This window comes from Helicoverpa armigera, chromosome 5, assembly GCF_030705265.1.
Source record: "Helicoverpa armigera isolate CAAS_96S chromosome 5, ASM3070526v1, whole genome shotgun sequence".
NCBI lineage: Eukaryota > Metazoa > Arthropoda > Insecta > Lepidoptera > Noctuidae > Helicoverpa > Helicoverpa armigera.
In genome coordinates, this window is record NC_087124.1 from 13,655,331 (window position 1) to 13,679,418 (window position 24,088).

Genomic DNA, 24,088 nt, shown 5'->3' on the forward strand with positions numbered 1-24,088 from the left:
GCTTTTGCGGGGCAACCTCCCACGTGGCACGTCTGTCATCTGCTATGCAGACGACACCCTCCTGACGGCCAGGGGGAGAAACTTTGGAGAGGCAGCCAGCTTGGCCTCGGCGGGCGGTTCTCAAGTGGTGGACAGAATTTCCCGCCTAGGGCTGACGGTGGCGCTGCACAAGACCGAGGCCGTGTTCTTCCATGGCCCTCGGCAGCACCAACCGCCCGACGCCCATATCCATGTGGAGGGTGTCCGCATCGGGGTGCAGCCCCAGATGAAATATCTGGGCATAGTGCTCGACAGTAAGTGGTGCTTCAGAGCACACTTCAGCGGCCTGTCGACGCGCTTGATGAGGACCGCGGGCGCCCTCTCATGGCTCCTCCCAAACATCGGGAGACCCGGCGACCAATGCCGACGACTATACGCCGGCATACTTAAAAGTATGGCACTGTACGGGGCCCCAATCTGGGCAGACTCACTGTGCAGTAGGGTGAACGCCGCTGCCATCCGCAGGCCACAAAGGGCCATTGCACAGCGGGTGTCGAGGGCGTACCGCACGGTGAGCTTCGCGGCGGCGTGCGTTCTGGCGGGAACTCCTCCCTGGGAGCTCGAGGCTTGGGTGCTCGCCAGAGTGTACGACTGGACGGCGGAGCAGAAGGCCCTAAACCGGCGCCCAGACCCGACAGAAAAGGAAGAGGTGCGTGAGGAGGCAAGGGAGGCAATAACTCTGCACTGGGCCGAAGATCTTGCCTCGGCAACGTATGGTCGCTGGACGCTGGATGCCATCGGGCCTGTCCTGAACGGATGGCTCGATCGGCGGCATGGGTGCCTTTCGATGCGTCTGGTGCAGGTGCTGTCCGGACATGGCTGCTTCGGATCGTACCTGCATCGGATTGGGAGGGAGGCGACCCCACAGTGTCACCACTGCGAAGCCACGGAGGATACGGCAGAGCACACACTCCAGGTGTGCCCATCGTGGGCTGAACCCCGCCGCGCCCTGATGGCAGTGGTCGGGAACGATCTCTCGCTTCCCAGCGCAATTGCTGCCATGCTGGGAGGTGAAGAGACATGGGAAGCGGTAGCCTCCTTCTGTGAAGACATCATGTCCCAGAAGGAAGCTGCGGAGCGCATGCGGGAGAACGATCCTCTCGCGGTGCCGCTCCGTAGACGAAGAAGGGGCAGAAGACGGCGAATACAACCTCCGTCCCCATCCGCCCTGGGGGGTGATCAGCGGGCGACAGGCGCGGGGGCGCCACCGCCTGCATCACAAGGATCAACCCCTGCGCTCCGGCCATTATAAGGATCCATCCCCACTAGGGGGAGGAATGAGGGGCCTGCCGTAAGGCGGGCAATCGCCGGTGGGGGACTGGATGCCATAGATTCCCAGACCCCCTCCACTCAGGCGAGGTCGGAGTGCCGCTGGGCCTTTTAGTGGGTATACCGGGAACGTTTTACCGGGGAGTCCCACATACCCTCTCCGTCCCCGACGGGAAGGGGATGCGTAATAGCATTTTAGCCCAGCGACAACAAAAAAAAGGGGTAGGCGTTAGGGCATGCAATTTCGGTAAAACAAAAATTACCGGTAAAAATTCGGTAATAAAAATATTTTTACCGGTAAACCGGTAAAACGGTAATTTTTGTAATTTTTTTAAAATGTTATATTATAACAATAAGATTGGGTAGTCCTAAAGCAAAAACTAAATAAATATGCAAAGTATAAGGTGGCAAACGTTTTTTGTGACGTGGGCCGTAACAAAAAACATGTCAGTACCATCCCTACGCGAATTCGCCGACAAAATGCAAGAGAAACGGCTGCGATGGTACGGACATGTAAAAAGGAGTGACACCTGAGGACATCGGCAGTGTGAATGTGATACTCAATCTCAATATACCCGGTCAAAGGCGCAAAGGCAGGCCGAAACCGTGGTGGTTGAGTGTCGTAATGAATGACATGAAAATCTGCGAACTCGAAGAGGAAGATGTCTATAGGAGAATAGAGCGAAGTGGAAGAAGGAAGATACGGAAAGCCCACCCTGTCACAAGGCGGGATAAACGCTAAGAATTACCGTAAAAAAATATATTTTTCATTGAAGTGAAAGCCCTTTTTTATGGTAAATCATCAAATGACAAACTCTTTCTGTCTAAAACCGATGTTTTTTAGTAGGCGTTTTATGGCAGGGTCGCGGTAACTCTTTCGAACAATTCCGCGGCCCCGGCAGGCCTTGGCCCAGGGGCCCGATTCTCCTAAGTTAATAATGTCAAAATCGAATAGAAATCGAATCGCAATATGATCGCAATAGCCGTTTTAACCATATCGGGCATTCTGCTACTAATAAAAGACCAATCGTATTCGATTGACATTTGATTGGTGTGCGATTGGTCTGCTATTTTGGTAATTTTGGTCTATACGGTAGTTTGTTGTACAATCATTTTGCAATCGTAAATCATTTGCAGATAAAATGATTCATTATTGAATGACAGAAAAGGATAAAAACGTTTATTTCAAAGAAAAAATAGCGGAATGCCACATACGCATCAATCGTAATCGAGTCGGGATCGGATCTCAGTCGAATCGAGTCGAACGTGAATCGTATGTCGCTTAAGTAAAATTAGGAGAATCGGGCCCCTGCTGGGCCCCATTGGGTTTGCTGACATCTCTCTGAGGAGCCCGTGGAACAACGCGCGCCGCTGACACGGGTCCGTTGTCTATGCAGACGGTGAAACGATGAGCCACCCGAACTCACCGCCCACAGACCGACGCCTACGGTGGTCGGGAGTCGTCTCTCGACCCTTGGCGCCCGTGTTGTCTTCCTGGTCCACTACAGCGGCTGGGATGGGATGAGAGGTGCTACTCGCAGTCGCTCCGCCGTCTCCTTCTCGAGCATGACTGCTTCGCAGAAGGAGGCGACGGCTTCTCATTCCCTCTAGCTCCGGACCATTGCTTGAACCAGAGAAGGACGCGAAAGGTCGCCGCTGCCTATTGCCTCGAGGACAACACGGCGGTACCCTTCCCAGGCAGTGCACACCTGGACTGTGTGCTCCACCGTATCCTCAGAGCTGTCCGCATGGTGGTGAAGTAAAAGCCCTTGCTCAGTAAGGTCATAGAGTAGGTAAAATAAGCAATAGCTACATTTGTACCTAGTATGAGCTGACAGCTATGAGGAAAAACAGAATAACCGAATGAATACAATTTGTTTAGATTTTATAAATTAAGATGAGAAAGAAGATTTGTATCTAACCTAGAGATAGTTAAGGACACAAAAGTTTACTTTCTTGAAGAACAGCAACTTTAACATTCTTACAATACGTAATGTATGCAACATTACATTATATTCAGGCTACATAACAAAGATTTGACGTTAAATGAACAATTGCTATATTTTATCAGAAAAACCTAAAAACCGGTAAATTACCGGTTTCATATTATTTTTACCGGTAATTTAAAACTCGCAAAAATGGGCGATTTACCGGTAAAAATGAAACCGGTTAACCGGTATTGCATGCCCTAGTAGGCGTCCACATGCGGCTAATAACTAGTTAAAAAAAAAATACCCAAGGTTGAAAATCGGCACTTTTAAGAAGGTCTACAAAAGACAGCCCTCAAAACGCCCGCCCTTCACCACTTCCTATGTGTTTTTGCTGGGAAGAGGAAGTTGTGTAACAAACTCCCCAGCAACATATAATATGATAGGTATATAAATTACATTTTTTTTTTGTTCTGTGTTCATCAAAGCCAGTGCCTGAGAACAATGCGATTGAGATCTGAGTAGGTTTGGGAGATTTTAAAACTCGTGAAATGGAAATAAATTTTTTTCTTGGTCTTTTCAATGAGTGACGACCGTTCGCTGGGGTTTCTATCTCCTTAGAACTACTTTGTAACACCGTGTAGGAATATTTATTATTCTATTTCAAACAACGCGTCAACAAAAATCTTTGTTGACGCGTTGCTTGGTGACATTAGCTTGATTATATATCGTTTGTCAGAGCTAAATGCTGTTTGTCAGTGCAGCGAGGATGTTGTAGCTTGTTGTACACAAACGTAACGAGTTCGTGTCTATAGTGTGTGCCAATAAAGGCTTGTTGGTGATCTCCCTGATCATGGCAGTTTTCGTCATATGCACCATAGGCGCTGCGATACTACAGATAGTGGTCACCATAAACGGCAAGGAAGACGTCGAACCAGAGATAGAAGATCTTATCCGCATGGGAACTGTGACCGTCGGCGTGGCCCCGTACGACATCAACAGGTTCCTGCCGCAAGAGAAGCGCGTGCCGCCCAGCGCCGCCACCCCGCCCGACACCGACGGCATGGAGCGAACCACGCCGCATGTCTTGTCTATCCCCATTTTAAGAATAAACTCAAAAGAAACATTATTGCGGCTACCCACGATCATTCCTGGTCAGGGACTATCCTCAACTCCGAAAGCTTCTTCAAATATATAAATTATATATTGTAACTGTGAATACTTTAATGTTAATTGTTTCCGTCCGTTATCCCGATTACATTGTTATCCCGATGGCTACATAGTACACACAGCACAGCGAGACTGTCGTATGTGGCGTCTCGTCGGGCATCAGACAAATGAAACACAAGGTAAGCATAACATAAACATTTTATTTAAATATTTTCCATAAGTTTTGAATCGTCATATAATACAATGCAAACCAGACGTGTCCCCCGCCTGTCTTCACTCCAATATACATATAAACCGAAATTACATATATGCTTTTATACAAATGAACGCCTATTTATGGATTACTAAGGCATTTAACACTTTATACAATGTATCCGTGCAGAGGCTGCGCGAGCGCCGCTACAGGCCGCTAGCTGTCCGGTGCCATCCCCACCACCTGACCGATCCACACGACACACAAACCCGACGAAACTAAACGATGGACGAATCACAACTTGTTACCATTAATACTAGTAGAAAATAAATTGACAACAAATATGAAAGCAATATAGAAATAATACATTAAATTACATCATTTTTATTAAATAATAAAATTTATGTGTCGAATCAAAATACCATTGGTTTCTTTCTAACTATAATATAATTTAACATAAAATCCATTTCCGTAAGACATTGAGTATAAAGAATGAGAAAAAAAGAAAAATAATGGAACGTGTTTGTTTATCATATACAATATACATTAACAGTAGCACGTGTCAGTGCGCCGGCGCTGCGGCCCACAGGCATAGAGTATCTAGCAGACGCTACCAAGCACTTTCTGCTTATAAGTAGTATGTATTACTTTTGTTATGAAATATGTTAGCCATATTCTTAAAGTAAACCACAAGCTGTATATCCTTGTAAGTTTTATACCGCGACCAGCATGAGCGTACAAACATTACCATGATGTATACTGACAGCACAGTGATTAGGTTCCTCACACAGTGCGACACATGTTGTTGACTAATGCTTTACTCCAGTAGGTATTGTAACGTGGGTGACGAATACTTCCATATAACATGATTTGATCAAGATCGCGGAATGATGTCGTGCCGCGCTAGATGCCGCTGCGCTCGTACGCCTCCTGCTCGCTCTCCACCATGGACGGCTCGTACACGCCGCTCTGCAAACGTCAACCCATTCTCTTACTTAACTCTTATCTTAAAAACATTCACGTAGAGGTCACAACCATTCGTATGAGGTGTTATAGCGAACTACGTATTTGATCAATCAGGGGCCCGATGGTCCTAAGTTAATAATGTCAAATTTGAATCGCAATATGATCGCAAAAGCAGTTTTAACCATATCGGGCATTCTGCTACTAATATAAGAATAGACCAATCGTATTCCAACGACATTTGATTGGTTTGCGATTGGTCTGCTATTTGAGTGATTTTGGTCTATACGGTAGTTTGCTCTACAATCATATTGCAATTGTAAATCATTTGCAGACAAAATGATTCATTATTGAATGACAGAAAAGGATAAAAACGTTTATTTCAAAGAAAAAATAGCGGAATGCCACATACGCTTCAATCGTAATCGAGTCGGGATTGGATCTCAGTCGAATGTGAATCGTATGTCGCTTAAGTAAAATTAGGAGAATCGGGCCCCTGGCCATGTGACAAGAATGCCTTACGTTAGTGTCCGTTGGGCAGGCTCTCTGATTCCTAGCAGCATGTGACGACAAAACCACGTTACTATATTCGTTTGTAATCAGTAGGTATATGTTCACACATACATGAGCTGATTTCTATAATATGTGATATATTAACAAATTGAAACAACCGAGGATATACTTGGCAAAGGTCTTGTATAGGCATAGTTATGGCGAGGAAGGATATACATAAATTGGCAAAATATATGTAACATCTACTTTCTACGATAGCCAAATAGTATAACTACAGTGAATTGCACCATTATTATTTAACTATGGATAGCAATAAACCGAGTGACTGTAAATTACAATTTTAAGTGTCAACATTAATTATTTGGGTTATATAATTACTAAGTGAGCGACTGACTTTAAGTGACGAAAAATCAACAGAATAGTATCTTACAAACATTCATTTGTGTTACTTAAAATACAAAATGAACAGCTTCATAACTTGTACTTGCCGCTCAATGGCTAAATCACCGATTTGACTAGAGAATGATGGGAATGGATCAGTGGGCCAAGCACGAATATCAAACGTATTCGAATCGACTATGTATCGAGGCCTCGATTCGAAAACGGAGTCTGTCGATAGTAGGCAGCACGAACCACATTCGAAGCACTATCGAACACTCGATTCGAATTCGAAGGTGACGTCATGCTAATGTTAATAGGGACGCGCCATAGTGAGCAAAATGAACGATTTTTGAATGAATCGTGCGTTCGAAAACTATCTCTAGTTGTAAATATTTCTTTCACCTTTGATTAAACGTTTTATTATTATTAAATTATAATAAAAACTGAATATTATATAAAGAAGAGACCCAAAGTTAATTATTAGACATTATAAAAAGGCATTATCTTTAGCAATATAACATAGTGACGGAGTTAAAAAAAAATGACGGGTACCGAACGCACCCACTTAACATCCGACGCGCGTAAGGGCGCCAAGTTTGTTTATGTTTTGCTACACGTCCACAACAAAAGTATATCTGTTTTTTTTTTTGCAACAAATAATTAAGAGCTTTTAATATAATAAATAATTATGAGAACCAGTCAGACGCAATATGAAATGATGGTTGAATTCATGGAAGCGTGAGTAAACAGTTTTAATAAGTTTGAGTGGCATAAACTTTAAGTAAAATAAGAAGTGAAATTTGCCGCTAAAAAATAATATGCGGTACTACGTTCATGCAGTGGCGGTCTTTGCATTTTAAAAATTATATTGAAGCTATTACTAATTGTTCTAAAAACTTAACAATAATTTTAAAACACTTTTATTCACAAAATATAAACACGGTTAAAACTTTATTTTTACACTTCTCGAAACCTTTCTCACGGACTATTTTCAAGTGAATAATGTTTCGAGCATACTCGATAGCCAGCCTTCGAGAGTTTACGTTACCGTATGTCAAAACAATGTTCGTGCTATCATGATCTCACAATTGTTTATAAGTTTCGAGTTTAGTTTACCATCTCGTTTCGATTTCGATTACGAGAGCGCGCCAAAATCATTCGTGCTGCCATGTTTTGTTTCCTTTTACGCCCGATAGGGGCGCTGTACAATTCTCATACAAATGTTACTCGATTTCGATACGAATGACTTTTCGCAAATATTCGTGCTTGGGCTACAGGTATCTTTAAATTGGTTACTTGGAACAATGTCTACTGTAATGAATTTAGTAGTGAGTGCGAAGCTGCGGGTACCTCGTCGGGTTCGGGGTCCTGGATGGGGGAGGGGGGAGGGGACTCCGAGTTGGACGGGGTGGGGGAGGGAATCATCACCTCGATAGTCTCCGGCCGTGTCACCTCCGGCTCCTGTTTTTATCAATGTATCAATGTATGTCAATGGGGCGGAGGGAGTTAAATGGTAGGACAAAGAATGAAGGAATAAATGAGGTGAAGCAAAGATAGCGCTATAGTGAGCGACATACGTTTGGCAGCGGCGCGGGCACGAAGTAGTTGGCGGGCGCCAGCGGCGGCGGCGCGGGGCCCAGCACCTCGCCCGCCGGCGGCAGCGGCCGCGCGGCGCCGCCGGGGTTGAACACGTCCACGTACGACTTCTTTATGTCTGCAACACAACGACCTCCCTTCTATTATCCGATATAAGCCTCGTCAGCATGCACTACAGTGTACGAACTTGTTAGTCTCGTTGAATATAAATGATACTCTAGTGGCAATACTCACGTCGTCCTTTCTGCATTTTGAATATGTTAGAGACGGGCGCGGCGGGCGGCGCCCCGGGCGGCGCCGACAGCGGCGGCGACGTGCTCCTGCACAGACACACGGGTTACGTACACTGGCACTCAGACAGCACAGGGGGCACTGAAGCACAGATGTTACCTGAGCGCGGGCGGCAGCTGCGCGGCGGTGGGCGGCGGCGGCGGCGGCTCGCTGGCGTCGGCGTCGCCGTCCAGGTTGCGCCAGCGCTTGTGCTCCGCGTCCCACACGATCTACACACACCACGTCACTGCCGCGTGCTGCTCTACAGCACATCACTCACATCCACCATGTGTTCAATGTTAAATGTCATTAAAGATAGGTAGGTACATCAATAAGTATTATTCAACTTGTCTCCGTTGTTGCGCTAAACCAGACGTAGACAGCAAACATAACGACAAACTACGTGCATCTGATCATGTGTAATAAAAGACTCAAAGTGCGAAATAAGTTTATTGAATAGATACATAGACATAAGATAGAAATATACCGAATTAATATGAATAAATACGATAACATATGACGATAACGTACGATACATTTATGTATATGCAGCCATAATATATATATATATGGAAATAACAGAATGCTGCCGATCTTGTGCAAATATCTGTCACATCACCATGTTCACATGGCAACAACCGCTCACCTTAAATAAGTCTTGGTTAGCGCTTCATCATTTTAGTTGTGCATACTATAAATATATAAATGCAATAGAAATATACTAAACAAATAAGTGTTGAGTTCATAATAAATATCATACGAACTGAACTCTTGTGAAAACAACGATAAAAAATTATATAAAAGGTAATAAAGTGAAATAATACATACATGTTACAAGTCGCACTAGAAAAAATTTTCACGGTTTCTCTCTACTTTAATTGAGTAATATATATGATTGTAGGTAATGAATGCCTGATCTTTAATTTTACTTTACACATAAAATTATGATCATGAACAATCTTTAAATCCTATCAACTGTCGCTAAACAAACAAAACATTATACAGCAGTATCTAGCGGGGGAAAGTATTTTCAAATTGTAATCGATGAATCATGTTAAGATTCGGCAAATAGTATTGAGAGGTGTTGAGTCTACCGGTACGGGAGCCACAATGGCTCGCCTACAGTAGCGTGGGCATGTCAAGTGTTGGGCTGCGCAGGCGCAGTGCGGGCGGGGCGGACACACTCACGGTGGGGTTCTTGTCGTCGGGCAGGATCATCTGGTTGGGCGGGCGCAGCGACAGCTTGGTGAGGATGCCGCCCAGCCAGCCGCTGCCCTTGCCCTTGCCCTCCTCCTTCGGCTTGCCCTCCTGCTTCCTGGCGCCGCCCGTCTCCTCGCGCTCCGCCGGCTGCTGCTGCATCCCAACAACGATACTAACTACTCAACATACTCAATACTTTTACTTCACAACTTAATACTTAGGTACATTTACATTACCTACATACAAATTGTGAACATTGTAAGTCATTATTTGGTGTGATATTTTTTATGTCCTGACTTATTATCTACTTGTGACTATTTATTAACGATTAAGTTACTTGTGTGGCTAGGGCTGCCATCTCGAATTTCGCCAAACCCGGATAAACATTTAAAAAAAACCGGACATTTGGCGAAAATCTATTTTTTCCCCGAACGAGTACGATTTTTTAAAACAAAATAATAGATACCTAATTTTTAATCTATTTACTATTAACATGTACTTAAATTAAATGAGGCTTCCTTACATGAAGTGTCCGGGTTTCCGGGACACTTCTTGAAACCCCGCCCGGACGGCAAATCCGGGGAAACCCGGTCGGATGGCAGCCCTAGCCGAGACTAGCGGATTTGGTGCAGATTTAGAATTAGTGGATCACAATAATCGACAAAAGATGGTAAAGGTATGGATGGAATACAGTAGCACAAAAGTGATAGTTGTAGGTGTGCACTCACGTGGTTATCCTGCGGCGGGTCGTCGTAGTCCGCGTAGTAGGGCGCGCGCGGCTTGCTGGCGCCCGGCATCGTGATGGTGGGCGCCTCCTCCGCCCCGCCCCCGGCGCCGCCCTCCGCCCCGCCCCCGGCGCCGCCCGCCGCCCCGCCTCCCGCGCCGCCCTGCAGCACCACGCTAGTACGCACGCCCGGCACACACCGCCGCATCTCAACCAAAATAATGAGAGTGACACCCTCATGTGGTCTAACCATTATGTAACGAATCAAAATGTTTTTGATCGTGTCGACATTATTTTGGCTCCTTGTACAAATTCAATTAAACTCAATGCGGATAGTGTTATGACCGGAAATGCGTGCAGTAAACATAATATTTACGTCAGCGGTGAATCGTGGTTTCAAAACTTTATTTCAAAGGTGACTTTCGCAAAAGATGTGATATTGAAGTTCAATGAACGATGTACCACTGACTGTTCTCACACATAATATCGGTTTGCTCTAGAATTACAATACCATAACATTTTCAAATGTAAACAGATTTGAAGTGTCCATTAAAATTGGTTATTATGCCTAAATCTCATTAGTGGATATTATATAAGCCGAGTATCTGGCACAGAGGGCGGATCCGCAGTTAGTAGATGCCGCCGCGTGCGCACGAACGAGCGCAGTGTTAGCGTGTGTCGCGCCCCCACAGTTCTCCTTCCCCTGGCGAGTTCCCCGTCACGTGGCGAGTTCCCCGACACGCGGCGAGTTCCCCAGCGTGCTCGATGCTCGTTCGTGCGCACACGGCTTACTACGGGAACAAACAATGTCTTTGTTTCAGTTATATTAATGTATTACACGTATCTGCTGGACAGTACATGCCATAACAATGTTGAATGAATATAAATTATCGATCGCGCGTTAACAACTCACTATAAAACTATGAACACTTTCTTCTGAGATTAGAATCAGCAAACACACACACACACACACACACAGACTGAAATTATAAAACGTTACAATGTTAACAGAAACAGACAATGATAGCAACACATGTACAGAGGCAGTGCGACGCGACAGTGGACGGCGATGCGACGCACGTCACCGACTGCTGGGGGCAGGGAAACCACAGGCTGACAGGCTCAACATTTAATTGCAGTAAATAATTGTCTACAACGACCGTGAATTATAATACTTTAAGATTATTACAGCAATAACACAATACATCATAATAAACGATACATTTCAATATTCATAATTCAATAAATATTTTATAAATCATAAACAATAACGTGAGACGGATCAATAATAATATTTTAATGGTTAACATAATTTAGGTTTGGTATATTATAGCAACTTTAAAAGTTATAAAATAATAAAACGCGAGTGTAAGATCAGATCGATAAATATCACAGCTGAGTGTCGAGACGGCGCAGCCAGCGCTACATGTAGTCGACGGGCTCGTCGATGTCGAACGTCTTGGGCCCCGCCACGTAGTACTTGGCGTCCGGGTCGCGCGGCAGCGCGGGCCCCGGGGCCCCGGCCGCGGCGGGCGCGTCGATGGCGAAGGTGCGCGCCGGGCGCCGCGCCAGCAGCGCCTCGAAGCGGTCCAGGCTGCGCTCGATGCACGCGCGCAGCTGTCGCGGCGCCAGCGCCCCGCCCGGGCCCGCCGGCTCGTCGATGGGGTACGTGCCGCCGAACACCAGCGGCTTGAGCCCGCGCGCCGCCCGCCCCGAGCGCGCCCAGTGCTCCACCGTCGCCGCGATCACGCGCCCGCCGGGGCCCGCGCGGCCCCGCTGCCGCTCCGGCGAGGGGCTGTCCGGGCTGCGGCCAGGGGTGGGGCTGGCGTGGCCGGGGGCGGGGCTGGCGCGGCCGGGGCCGGGCTGGCGCCCGCGTCGGGCTTGACAGTAGGCGGCGGCGTAGCGCGGGCGCAGAGGGCGCGGGTGCGGCGCCACGCGGGCGGTGGGCGGCGCGGCGCGGGCGGGCGGCGCGGGGGGCGGGGCGCGGCGCGGGCGGCGGGCAGGCTGCACACCCGCGCCACACAACTCGTTAGAACAGCGCGGACAGGGCGGCGGCCGCTCGGGTGAGGCGGTGCGGGAGACGCCTCGGTGGGCTCACGACGACTTTCAGCTTTCGATACTCGGCTTATATTATAATGATTGAAAAGATTGTGACTCTGAGAGATGTGACTGACTCGAGATGAATTGTTAAGATTTATGGTGAACACCACAAAATTAGTAAACAAAGACATCGTTTATTGCGAGTCAAATTTTACTTACGATAGTTGGTCGAAACAAACCAAAAAAATGTGAAGAAGGTTCCTAACTGGATCCCCCAAATATCACTTTCAGGCAGTATTTACAAATTTGAAACGAGTCTCAGTAGCTAGTACAGCGTCAACAAACGTAACTTTGTAGTGCGTTGTTCGTGTGCAGGGAGTATGAACTTGACAACTTTTCGTTTTACTTGGCATTTGTTGACGGCTTAATATATTATGTTGGCGCCATTTAACAATGTTTTATTAGTTTAGAGATAATAAATGTAATAAGTGGTAGTGTAGATAAAACAGGCCTCCACTATAAGGTCCCGGGCGCCTCACCTCGGTGTAGTGGTAGTGGTCGGGCTGCCAGTAGGGCTCGTACTGCTGCGGCGGCTCCTCGCGCCCCCAGTCCTCGTAGGGGGCGTAGTGCTGGGTGTGGTCTGGCGGCGGCTGGTGCTGCGGCGCGGGCTCGGGCGGCTCGGCGGGCGGCGGCTCGGCCCCCGCGTACTGCTGCTCGCTCCAGCCGAACTGCGGCTGCGGCTGCTGGTACTCGTGCTGCGGACTGCTCTGCTGCGACGCCGCCTGCTCCTGCTCACACACACACTACTTAGTTCACAACACGCAGCACATGCGGGACGAATACACATACCTACATATTTGTGTGGGGGAAGGATATATTAGTACTTGCGATATTAATGATATATGAAAAAAAATATCATATTGATTTATTGCTTTTTAGATGTTTTCATGCGTGTTTGTTCTTTCGGTTTTTATATGCAATAGAGTGAGTGGATATGAGTGCGTGACGTACGGCTCGCTGCGCCACGTCGCTGAGCCAGTGGTGTCGCGGCGAGGCGGGCCCGCTGTCCGCCTCCTCCGCGGCCTCCGCGCCCAGCGCCGGGTCGTGGTACTTCAGCCTGCCGACATCGAACAACTCTATAGCAATTCCTTCAAATAACCTGCTAATTATTAACATACTTTTACATTATTTTCTATTTGCTAGGAGGAAATGGCCCAATTCATCAAACGATCATTTCCCTCTGTCACCAACCGCACGTTTCACCCGCAGAGGCCTGTCACAGCGCGGGGCTGGCGGGCTCGGCGCGGGCACGTACCTGTCGGCGAGCGTGGCGAGCTGCGCCAGCAGCGCGGGGGGGTAGGCGGCGGGCTGGCGGGCTCGGCGCGGGCACGTACCTGTCGGCGAGCGTGGCGAGCTGCGCCAGCAGCGCGGGGGGGTAGGCGGCGGGCTGGCGGGCTCGGCGCGGGCACGTACCTGTCGGCGAGCGTGGCGAGCTGCGCCAGCAGCGCGGGGGGGTAGGCGGCGGGCTGGCGGGCTCGGCGCGGGCACGTGTCGGCGAGCGTGGCGAGCTGCGCCAGCAGCGCGGGGTAGGCGGCGGGCTGGCGGCTCGGCGCGGGCACGCACCTGTCGGCGAGCGTGGCGAGCTGCGCCAGCAGCGGGGTAGGCGGCGGGCTGGCGGGCGCGGCACGCACCTGTCGGCGAGCGTGGCGAGCTGCGCCAGCAGCGCGGGGCGGCGGCTGGCGGGCTCGGCGCGGGCACGCACCTCGGCGAGCGTGGCGAGCTGCGCCAGCAGCGCGTAGGCGGCGGGCTGGCGGGCTCGGCGCGGGCACGCACCTGTCGGCGAGCGTGGCGAGCTGCGCCAGCAGCGCGGGGGGGTAGGCGGCGGGCTGGCGGGCTCGGCGCGGGCACGTACCTGTCGGCGAGCGTGGCGAGCTGCGCCAGCAGCGCGGGGGGGTAGGCGGCGGGCTGGCGGGCTCGGCGCGGGCACGTACCTGTCGGCGAGCGTGGCGAGCTGCGCCAGCAGCGCGGGGGGGTAGGCGGCGGGCTGGCGGGCGACGGCGCGGCCGCACGCCTCGACGTACGCCAGCGCCCGCTCGTACTGCCCGCAGTCCAGCAGCCGGCACGACAGTAACAGCTTGTACGGCTGTCGGGGGACATCTCATATTAATATATGACCAATCATCATTAACAATCCAGATCGTGCGTCGGGCGCCGCGCAAGAGAGCTCCTCACCTGTAGTTCAGTGATAACAAAGTCGTCTTGGTTGAGCGAGAGCGCGTACTCGTAGACCTCGGTGGCGAACAGCGCCTTGTTGTGCGCGAGCCGGTCGAGCGTGGCGGCGCGGGGGTCGGCCAGCAGCAGCGCCAGGCGCGGCGCGGCGGCGCCCGGCCCCCACAGCGGCGCCAGCGGGTGCCGCGCCAGCTGCACGCCGGCCGACACGTAGCACACCTGCGCGCTGTACAGCAGGCCGCGCGAGGCCAGGCTGTCGCCGAGCTGCGTGAGCGTGCGGCGGTCCTGGTCGGCGCGCGCGGAGGGGTTGGCCAGCAGCACGGCGGCGTGCGGGCGCCAGTCGGCCCAGCGCTCGTCGGCCAGCGCGGCGGCGGCGGGCGGCGGCGCGGCCTGCAGCGCGGCGTACAGCGTGTGCAGCGGGTCGTGCGGCGGCAGCGCGTGCAGGAAGCGCGCCGCCACGTGCGCGCGCACGCGCCGCGCCGCGTGCCACGACAGCTGCAGCGCGTGCCCCCACAGCCCCGCGCTCATCGCCCACTCTGCGGACAGCGGAGTGCACGTTAGAGCCGCCCGGCCGTATCGGCAGTGTCCCCGGTGCGGCACGTACCGATGGCCTCCTGCCTGTTGCCGTATATGAGCAGTTCGCGCAGACGGTCCAGTGCGGCGCGCTCGTCCACCGCCGCCTGCCCGGGAGAACTCGACCACTCCTGGTCTGAAACGAATCGAACGAAATCATCATCATACCGGTTCGTCGTGCCCCAGTCGTCGACCGCAATGCACTTACTCAGCTTTTCTGACATGGATAAAGATGGCTGGTCGGGAGAAGAGCTCCGCAGCTCCTCTTCGCGTCCATCGCGGCCCTCGCCCGACATGGAAGAACCTCGTCTACTCTCTACAACAACACTCACATCAGTTTTATCGTCTTGTTACAGAATAACGTATCAACAATTTGTATACAGGGTTATAGGTAAATCACTAACAACCTCTCAGGACCATATTACTAATATCATAAACTAAAACTTTTGTTCTATGACTTTTAATAATTCTCAGATTTTAGTTCATCAAAATTTTCACACAAAAATTAAAATATTTCAACTGTACGCTCTAAAAGTTACGAAGTCTATGCGAAGCACAGTAAACAGTAGTACAAAAGACAGCGGAGGGGAGCGGGGCTCGGGTGGGGGGGGGAGCGTTTGACCTATTTACGAGCGGCCGTCAGTCGTTTTTATGCGCCCGCGTCGCATCATACGTGTCCTTGTAGCGAAATTCGATGGTGCGAACGTAATTATCTTTACAGTATGGCGTATCGATATTCAAATGTCGAGTACACGGAAATGGTGCGAATGCTGGCTAGGTGTGAAGACAATGTTGCACAATGTGCGGTTACGGAAAATAGAGTTGAAATGTATTAGATAGACCAATGAAATCTTGTAGGTTTGTTTTTGGCAAATGTATTATGTTTTATAAAAAGTCATAGAACAAAAGTTGTAGTTTATGACGTTAGGAATACAGTCCTGCAAGGTTGTTAGTGATTTACCAATAACCCTGTATAAATATACGTACCATTTCGAGACTTCGCAGCGGGCACTTTGTACTCGTATTCTGTCGCGTTCTTCATGAGGAGCTCGGCTATGTCGGTGCCCACCACCACCTGTAACGATCGTTGAACAATGATTCATATAGGTATTACACAAAACATTAGATGAGGCGTATGTAAGTCGTTACCCCGTTCTGCCTGAGCATGAGCGCCAGCAGGCTCCACAGCAGCACGTAGCCGGTGACGTCACGCGCGCCTTCCTTCTCGGCGCTGCGCACGCGCAGCTCGCAGTAGTCGATGACGCTCTTCTTGTGCGTCACACCTGGGACACGCGCAAGGGTATAGTGACGCGGGCGGCACAGCGCGGCAGACGCGGCAGTGAGGCGGCGTACCTTTGAGCAGCGGGCCGGGGAAGGCGGCCAGCTCGGCGGCGGCGGGCAGGTGGCGCAGCGCGGCGGCCAGCGACAGCACGTGCACGGTGGCGGGCGCGCCGTCCACGGGGTAGGCCGCGCGCACCACCACCACGTCGCGCACGCCCACGCTGCCCTGCGACACACCAGCGTCAGCATCACGTGCGCAGGCCGGCTCGCGCCCGTCTGCGCCGTGTCATACCTTGATGTGCGCGGTGGAGTAGCGGAACGGCGTCATCCTCTCCGAGCGCACCGTCGACTCCTCCAGGTGCAGGTTGAGCGACATGTCCGTGGTCAGCTCCCTACACATCGACACCGGTACAGTGAGACAACAATACACGAGTACACTCAAAATAAGCTCAACTAAATACTCTACAGAGCCTCTCGTGAAATATTAGTAAGTCATGAAATGTGCTAGTGACGATGATGAATGAACGATGTTATTGCAATGATGTCAATGGGAGGCGAGCATACTGTGCTCTACGCTCTACTATAAGTCGTACTCGTCGCTAGTGACGTGACAGAAGGTACACGTGGCTCGCGAGGTGTCGGGGTGTGGCTACACAGTACCTGTCGGAGAGGTCTGCACGCAGCTCGGGCGCGTCGCGCAGCTCGCGCGGCCGGAAGCAGTACCTGCGCACACGCACGTCTCACACACCGCAGCTACCTTACACGGGCTCTGTTCTGTACTTATCCTACACCATGCTCATTACGAGCCGATACGACTTTTAAACAAATTAGTGTACATCGAAGTAAAGCGGAAGTCGAAAATATACCTATTTTTATTTATATTACTTGTATGAAACTATTCTTCTAGTAATAATAGAAGAATAGTTTCATACATACAAGTACATGTTACAAGAGCGTCGCGCTACCGACGAGTAGTCATTTACACAGACGTGCTTATCAGCGACAATCGGCGCCGCAATCCTAATGTGCTGCGAATTAATGAAGTTATGATTCGCCACGCGTTCGTGACCCTCGCTAGTAGTGACTGAGAGCGTCTTTACCGCTTCATATCGACATGGAAAATGCTCAGCCAAGTGCGAACGACTTGCGTCCTCTTGGTTTGCGATATATGAGAGTATTAACATGTGACCGGTGTTTAATATGTGAGCTTTATGCAGGCATGAGTATGATGTTCAGGAAGCATGTCGGGCGAGGTGCGCGGACTCACGTGTCGTTGCCCTTGAGGCCGGCGGCGGAGGAGCGGCCCGAGTGCACGCTGGCGCGGTCCTCGCGCCGCGCCTCGTAGCCCGCGCCCAGCTCCGACCCGAACGCTGTCGCACCACACGTGTACGTATGTATGTATATATATATATATATATATAGGAAGAAGAAAATGTAAGAGGTTGTGGTGGCCTAGTGTGTAAACAACCAACTTCTCAAGTATGAGGGCGTCGGTTCAGTTCCAGGTTTTTAAGTTTGTATGTACTTTCTAAGTATATCTTAGACACCAATGACTGTGTTTCGGATGGCACGTTAAACTGTAGGTCCCGGCTGTCATCGAACATCCTTGCCAGTCGTTACGGATAGTCTGACACCAGTCTAACCAATGGTTAGTTGGGTTGCCCGGGTAACTGGCTTTAAGAGGTCAGGTAAGCAGTTGCTCCTTGTAAAGCAGGTTAGACTGGAAGCCGAGCAACACGACAACATAGTTGGGAAAACGCTCGACAGACGATGGATATAAGTAGTAAATATGATTATAATGGTAGTGGTACCGTCGTAGGGCGCCGAGGGCGGCGCGGGCGGCGCGTGGCCCGCCAGCAGCTGCTTGTACACCAGCATGTAGGCGGCGGGGTCGCGCAGGCGCAGCTGCTCGTAGTACGCGTACTGCTGCCGCTGCGCCAGGTACGGGTCCGCGTACGCGCCGTACTCTACACATAAATGTGTGATGTTTCTCTACTTGTCATTCACGACATAAGGGCCGGGCCGTGTCCGGGCCGTGCCGTGTACGTGCCTCGTACGGGGCACGGATGTGAAACGTTACATACATTTTGTATGAAGCAGTTTATATTACACAGTGCATGATCCGTGGCCCGTCTGGGCCACAAACGAGGCTCGTCTTTAGAATTTCGTAAAAGTCTTGACACGGCCCGGCCTAATATAAATCATTGGTAAAGGGAACAAATCGGAGAGTGGGTCGTTACCGTCGTAGAAGGGGTCGGCGGTGCGGCGCGCGCGGCGCTCAGCGCGGCGGCGCGCGTCGCCGTCGTCGTCCGTGGCCTCGCGCGAGTCGGCCCGCGGCGGCGACGACAGCTCGCCTGCAACACTACGCGTCAGTCCGCCTGCCGAGCGCGCAGCTCGCACACACAACACTATCACTCATTATAATAACAGCGCACACTAGCTGATTTTCCCGCATAGCTTTTCATATGGTATTGTGGCGCGAAGCACAGGAATTATAACTATCAATTCAAAAGATAGATTGTTTGCTACGCGGAATATGTCGTAACTAAACGATACGCGATAAAATCCACTAGTGTGAAGACGCTCTTAATCTATCTATGTAATATTATATGAGATGACTTATGCTAAGTCATGACCACGGTCTAACATAAACACATTCTTTAATATTCGACATGTTCAAAGGCACATACATGGGGATCATCATTTTTAGATGAATAGTGGAACAGGACATTATTTTGATTGAAATGGAACTTTATCTGAACGGATTGACGAGAGATAAGCACGCAACGCGTACTCGATAGATATCATGTAGGTATCTCACAGAGATACTTGTGAACAATTCATAATGCAACGTATTATGGACAAGACAACTCCTAGTGAATCAATAATAGCGCATGTAGTCTGTTATTGTGTAAATAATGTTGTATGTAAGCAAATATTTCCAAACCATCTCAATGGCAAAGCGCAGCAATGTTATTGTTTTAATATTGAATGCTCGAGCGGCACCCTGCGCCGTCTGTGTCGGCCCTAACATCTGTGGGGGTACACATGGCTGGCTGCTCTTACTTTAATCCACACAATTTATTGATTTTGAAATGCTTTAATATATTTTGTTGCTTATGCCATTATGTTTTCTGAACCAAGTTAGTTCTCAGTGAAGTACTTTGTATGAAGCGATGCAAACGTGTTATAAACAGTTCCATCAAACATGTGGCATGCATGGTATGTTATAGCGCACTATGTTGAAATAACTCAATGCATGGCGCATTCGCAGACCACGCTCAAGTGAGTTCAACCAGCGCGCTGTGCGACATTCAGCGCACGGCACGAGCCGCGTGCGTCATTTGTACCTTGTTTCATACAACTATCATTAGCTTTTGCATCGCTCGAGAATGTCACAACTGCAACATAAATATAAGAGACCATCATCAATCAGTAATAGCAGTGTTGCTAGCTTAAATACACTCTCACAAAGAAACTCACTGTTCGTTTTTAGAATTTGAGAGCTCGTTCTATATTCGTAGTACACAGTTTAAATAAAGAAGACAAGACGAAGAAGCACCCCGTGGTGGCACATCGGAAGGAGCGGACTGACCTCTGCGCGAGTCGCGGGCGCGCTGGCCGGCGTGGGAGCGGGCCACGTCGATGTCGCGGTAGGCGCGCTCGTAGCGCTCGCGCGGGCGCCGCGCCGCGCGCTCCGCCTCGTGGCGCCGCTCGCGCTCCAGCGTGTGGTACCGCTTGCTGCGGTCCCGCTCCGAGCCGTACCTTCGCTCTTTGTCGTCCGGACGCGGCGGTTTCGACGACGTGTACGAACCTTCACGGTGCCGCCTAAAAGTTAACATTAGTTTACGAGAGCAGAAGAGTGATGAGGGATAATATGACATGCGAGATGTGAACGCGATCACCTTCGATCTCTGTCGCGGTCGCTGTAGTAGTCAGTGTCCTCGGTCTCGTAGCGGTGGTGGCGGGCGGCGCGGCGGGCGCGGCGGGCGTCGGGACTGTCGTCGCGGCGCTCGCGGACGTCGCGGCGCTCCTTGTCTGCGCGCCGGTCTTCCCTGACAGATCGTCTGTCAGCCTCGTACTTCCGGTCCCCGCGGGAATACCTACCGTCTTCGCGGTCTCTGTCTCGCTCCCTATCGCGGTCCCTGTCGCGCTTTTGGTCTCTGTCTCTAGTCGATTTATGCTTATCCCTCCTCGGTGATGATTTGAACGCTCTATCTCGTTCAGAATCCTCACCTGAGCTATTAACTCTATTCAGAGACTGCCGCCTCGAACTTGTGGTCGGATGGTCGATAGAATCAGATAAGTCCGTCTTACGGTCCGTAGGGATGTCCGTAAGCGTAATGTCGGCGCCATCCAACACCTGTTCACGTGAGTAAGTGAGTTCCGTTGATGAAATGATACTAAGGTCTTGCAGATTTTCACCCTCCATGGTGACTTCTCTCTGCTGCTCATCTGGTGGAGCGTTGAAGTCGGGCGATGTGTCATTGCTGGACTCTCTGGCACCGATAATGTTTCTCGAGGGATTTCTCGCACTCTGTTCAGTGTAATCAGAACCATCTACATTCTGCTCTCTGACATCAGGTGGCCCCGAATCACTTGGCATAGAGAAGTCATGGTCCAATCCTGTGACCACGCGATGCTCGTTCGCGGCGTAGTTAGATCCCTGGTACTGCGAGTACTCGTCGTTGCTGGGCTCGCCCGGCACCATCCTGTCGAGGCCGACGGGGCGCCTCTCCGCGCCGCGTGTCGGCGCTGGCTGCGTGTAATTGTCTGGGGTTTGTTGCCCGTCGGCCTGGCGGTAGGGCCGAGCGCCACTATCGGTCGGTTGTCCGTCAATATGGCGATCTAGATAATTATCAGCAGACTGATTGTATGCATTCTCAGCTTCAGTCTGTTGTCCAGGCACCATTCTAGCCAACCCCGGTGGCGGTTCGTCGCCAGAAATATTCAAGTTCTGATTATATTCAGACTCCTGCTGGCCTACTACCATCCGGCGCAAGCCAAGCAGTGGTGCACTTCTGCTAAAATCTGTATTTTCACCATAGTCACTGCTTGACAAATGAGCAGTTTGAAGATATTCATTTCTATCGTTTCTAGGTGCTACTTCCATATTATCGGGTACTTGTTGCGAGACAGCCATTGGTCTGAAGGCCGATACTTGGAGCTGGTCTGGTCGTTCTGAATTATCTGGAGTAGTTTCCAAGTTTGCCTCAAACCCCAGAGGCACTCTATTACTCTGAGAAACTTTGCTAACAACAGCTGGCGACGTCAAATTCGCACTAGACATCGGAGGTGGAAATGCCTGAACTGTTGTAGCACTTGTCGAAACTTTAGCTATAGTTTTGTGCGAGAATGGGCCTGCATTCATTTTGAAAGGATTCTGGTTGGTAGCTGCTGGAGGGATATTGGGGGGTGGAATAGCTGATGAGGAGGGCGGAGCCGAAAGCGTGGCAGATGACGAAGTAGTCGGCAAAGGCACTGATGAAACGGTTGGAAGCGGCATAGTCGTAGATACTAGTGGAGCAACTACAGATGGAACAGGTGCTGGACAGTTAGGTGGAGACATTGCAGGTGGTGCTTGTGTTACTGGTGCATGTTCTTGACTGGTTTTGGGCACCACCTCATTCATTGGATGTAATTTGTCGGTTGAAGGGTTTTCATGATTATTCAAACTCATATCCTGCATAGGAGCAGAAAGTTCCTCATGAATTTCCTGCAAGCTGTTTGTCTGTGTACTGTCAACTAAGGTTGGTTCTTCTGAAGGCCTTGACCATTCACTGTTCTGAGAATAGCCTTCGTCTAACCCAGCTTGTGAGTAATTAAAGTTTGAATTATCTGTGTTTAACCCTGGGCTACTCTTACTCGAGTTCCTGGACTGATTTTCACTTCTATAAGTTCCTTCAGATTGTGTATGAGGGCCATCACTAGATTCCTGAGACATTTGTGATTCAATGGACCACTGCGGTGTTAAATTGTCTAAATGGAAGCGTTTACCTAAAGCCAAATTAGGAAGTCGTTCCTTGACCACTTCTCTGTCATTTAAAGTGCGAACTTCCTCTGCTGGTAGCGCCAAAGCATTACTGGTGCTCACTGGCATGTTGTTGTCAGGAACTGCATTATTTTCTGCTGCTGGCTTTGGCTGTGCTGGTGTAGAAGGTTCTTTATTTTCATTCATGTGAGGCACAGTGGGAGTTTCTTTTGGTTCTTTCTTGTCGTCCATGGACCAATTCCAACTATCTGTTGAAGCAAAACTCTCTGCTATTACATTAGCATTATTGAAGACCTGTTGCTGAGGGGCACTAGGCTGCTGAACAGCATTCTGGGATGCCTTTTGAGCTTGTTTAGCTGACTCTTCCCAGCCCCAATCCCAGTTGTCCTCCCAGCCGTCAGCATTGGCTTTGTTTTGTTGGAAGTTTGATTGCTGTGCTCCTTGGTTTTGATAATAGTTTTGTTGGTAACTTTGTTGCTGAGTACTATTAAAGCCTTGGTTGGTATAAGTCTGATTAAATTGATTAGGATTTGGTTGTTGATAGAATTGGTTAGCATTGGCGGGATAGTCCTGTTGCTGATACACCTGACCATACTGCTGGTTGTACTGGGGCTGCTGCTGCGGCGGCATCTGCCAGAACTGCTGCGGTGGAACACTCCCAGTTGTTCCTCCTTGGAAATTCGAGTACATGTTCTGTTGGTTCCCAAATGGCTGAAATGGCAAGAATATAATGTTTGAAATACTTTTAGTCAATGTGTCCAATCAACACTTGTCATTGTGTAATACACATAGTGTAAAGTTAGCATATTGTTAGTACCAGCCAGTAACAGGATTGGTCAAGCATGTTAATTGCAATTCTTTATTGCCTACTATTTAAATTGATTAATTACACTAGAACAAGTACAAAATCGATTTGAAATAAATAAAACCAAGCAAATTTATAAAAAAGAAGGGAATATATATGGATAATCCACAAGTAAATGTTTATGTATCAATCAGATGACGAGTGGACACATCGGTGCGGTTGGTCCACGTCATTGTTTACGTCTGAATGGATATAACCTGGTCGGCGCTCACCTGTGCCTGGGGTGCGGCGTAGGCCTGCCGCTCCGAGCCCGGCGGCGGCGCCGCGCCGCCCTGCGCCCGCTTCATCCAAGACATGCCGCACGGTGCTACCGCTTACATAACATTCACGAGGGCTCCGCTCACATATGCTACGGCAGCGACCGACAGCCCCGTCACTATCATGGAACGGAATCAACTGATACAAGAAACACTTTCACTATCGCACCAGATGTGTCACTACATCCAACTCAAAACACTATGTTACTTTTACATGAGCCGAGATGAATACGTCGTCAAAGAGTAGCTGCGTCTATCATGGAATTTATTTTATAAATATTTTATAAAGAATTTGTTGACAGCAGCCCATCGATCGAAGGTGCCCCGTTGGCAGTGTCGCCATCCTAAATTTTATTTTCTCCTACTTCTAATCACTCAGGGTCTTGCTGGAGTTAATATATTTTCTCGCATATTTGACGGAGCAAGCCTGAGCATTTCAAGCCCTAAGTAGTAATAAAAGGTTTTATTTTAATTGTAGGGAAGTTGCTGTGTAGCTTGAATTACTATTATAATCATATAATGTATAATTTATTGTATTTGCCAAAGACAACTAAGAGTAGGTATTGATGACCGCAATGACGAGATTTTTTAGTATTTTTGGTTGA

The 24,088-nt window shown here is 49.7% G+C and overlaps 1 protein-coding gene across 7 annotated transcripts; it reads right to left on the bottom strand.

Moving 5' to 3' along the window:
• Positions 1-4,586: 4,586 nt before the first annotated feature.
• On the bottom strand, positions 4,587-23,843 carry LOC110383098 (YLP motif-containing protein 1). Of its 7 annotated transcripts, XM_064034617.1 has the most exons (25): positions 23,439-23,843; positions 20,275-23,072; positions 19,965-20,197; positions 19,720-19,770; positions 18,610-18,723; positions 18,181-18,336; positions 17,637-17,739; positions 17,030-17,092; positions 16,662-16,761; positions 16,442-16,595; positions 16,238-16,371; positions 16,076-16,163; positions 15,297-15,404; positions 15,120-15,224; positions 14,519-15,051; positions 14,278-14,429; positions 13,298-13,403; positions 12,826-13,074; positions 10,251-10,409; positions 9,511-9,675; positions 8,443-8,552; positions 8,287-8,372; positions 8,034-8,170; positions 6,085-6,115; positions 4,587-5,568 (listed from the first exon to the last, which is right to left on the bottom strand). In XM_064034617.1, exons 1-24 carry the CDS (start codon positions 23,520-23,522, stop codon positions 6,086-6,088), a joined length of 6,018 nt encoding a protein of 2,005 aa, XP_063890687.1. In that variant the 5' UTR covers positions 23,523-23,843; the 3' UTR covers positions 4,587-5,568; position 6,085. The 7 variants fall into 7 exon arrangements, with proteins under 7 accessions (XP_063890687.1, XP_063890685.1, XP_063890684.1 ...); XM_064034615.1 differs by lacking the exon at positions 6,085-6,115 and having other exon boundaries at positions 9,511-9,672; XM_064034614.1 differs by lacking the exon at positions 6,085-6,115 and having other exon boundaries at positions 23,439-23,842.
• Between the last annotated feature and the right edge of the window lie 245 nt (positions 23,844-24,088).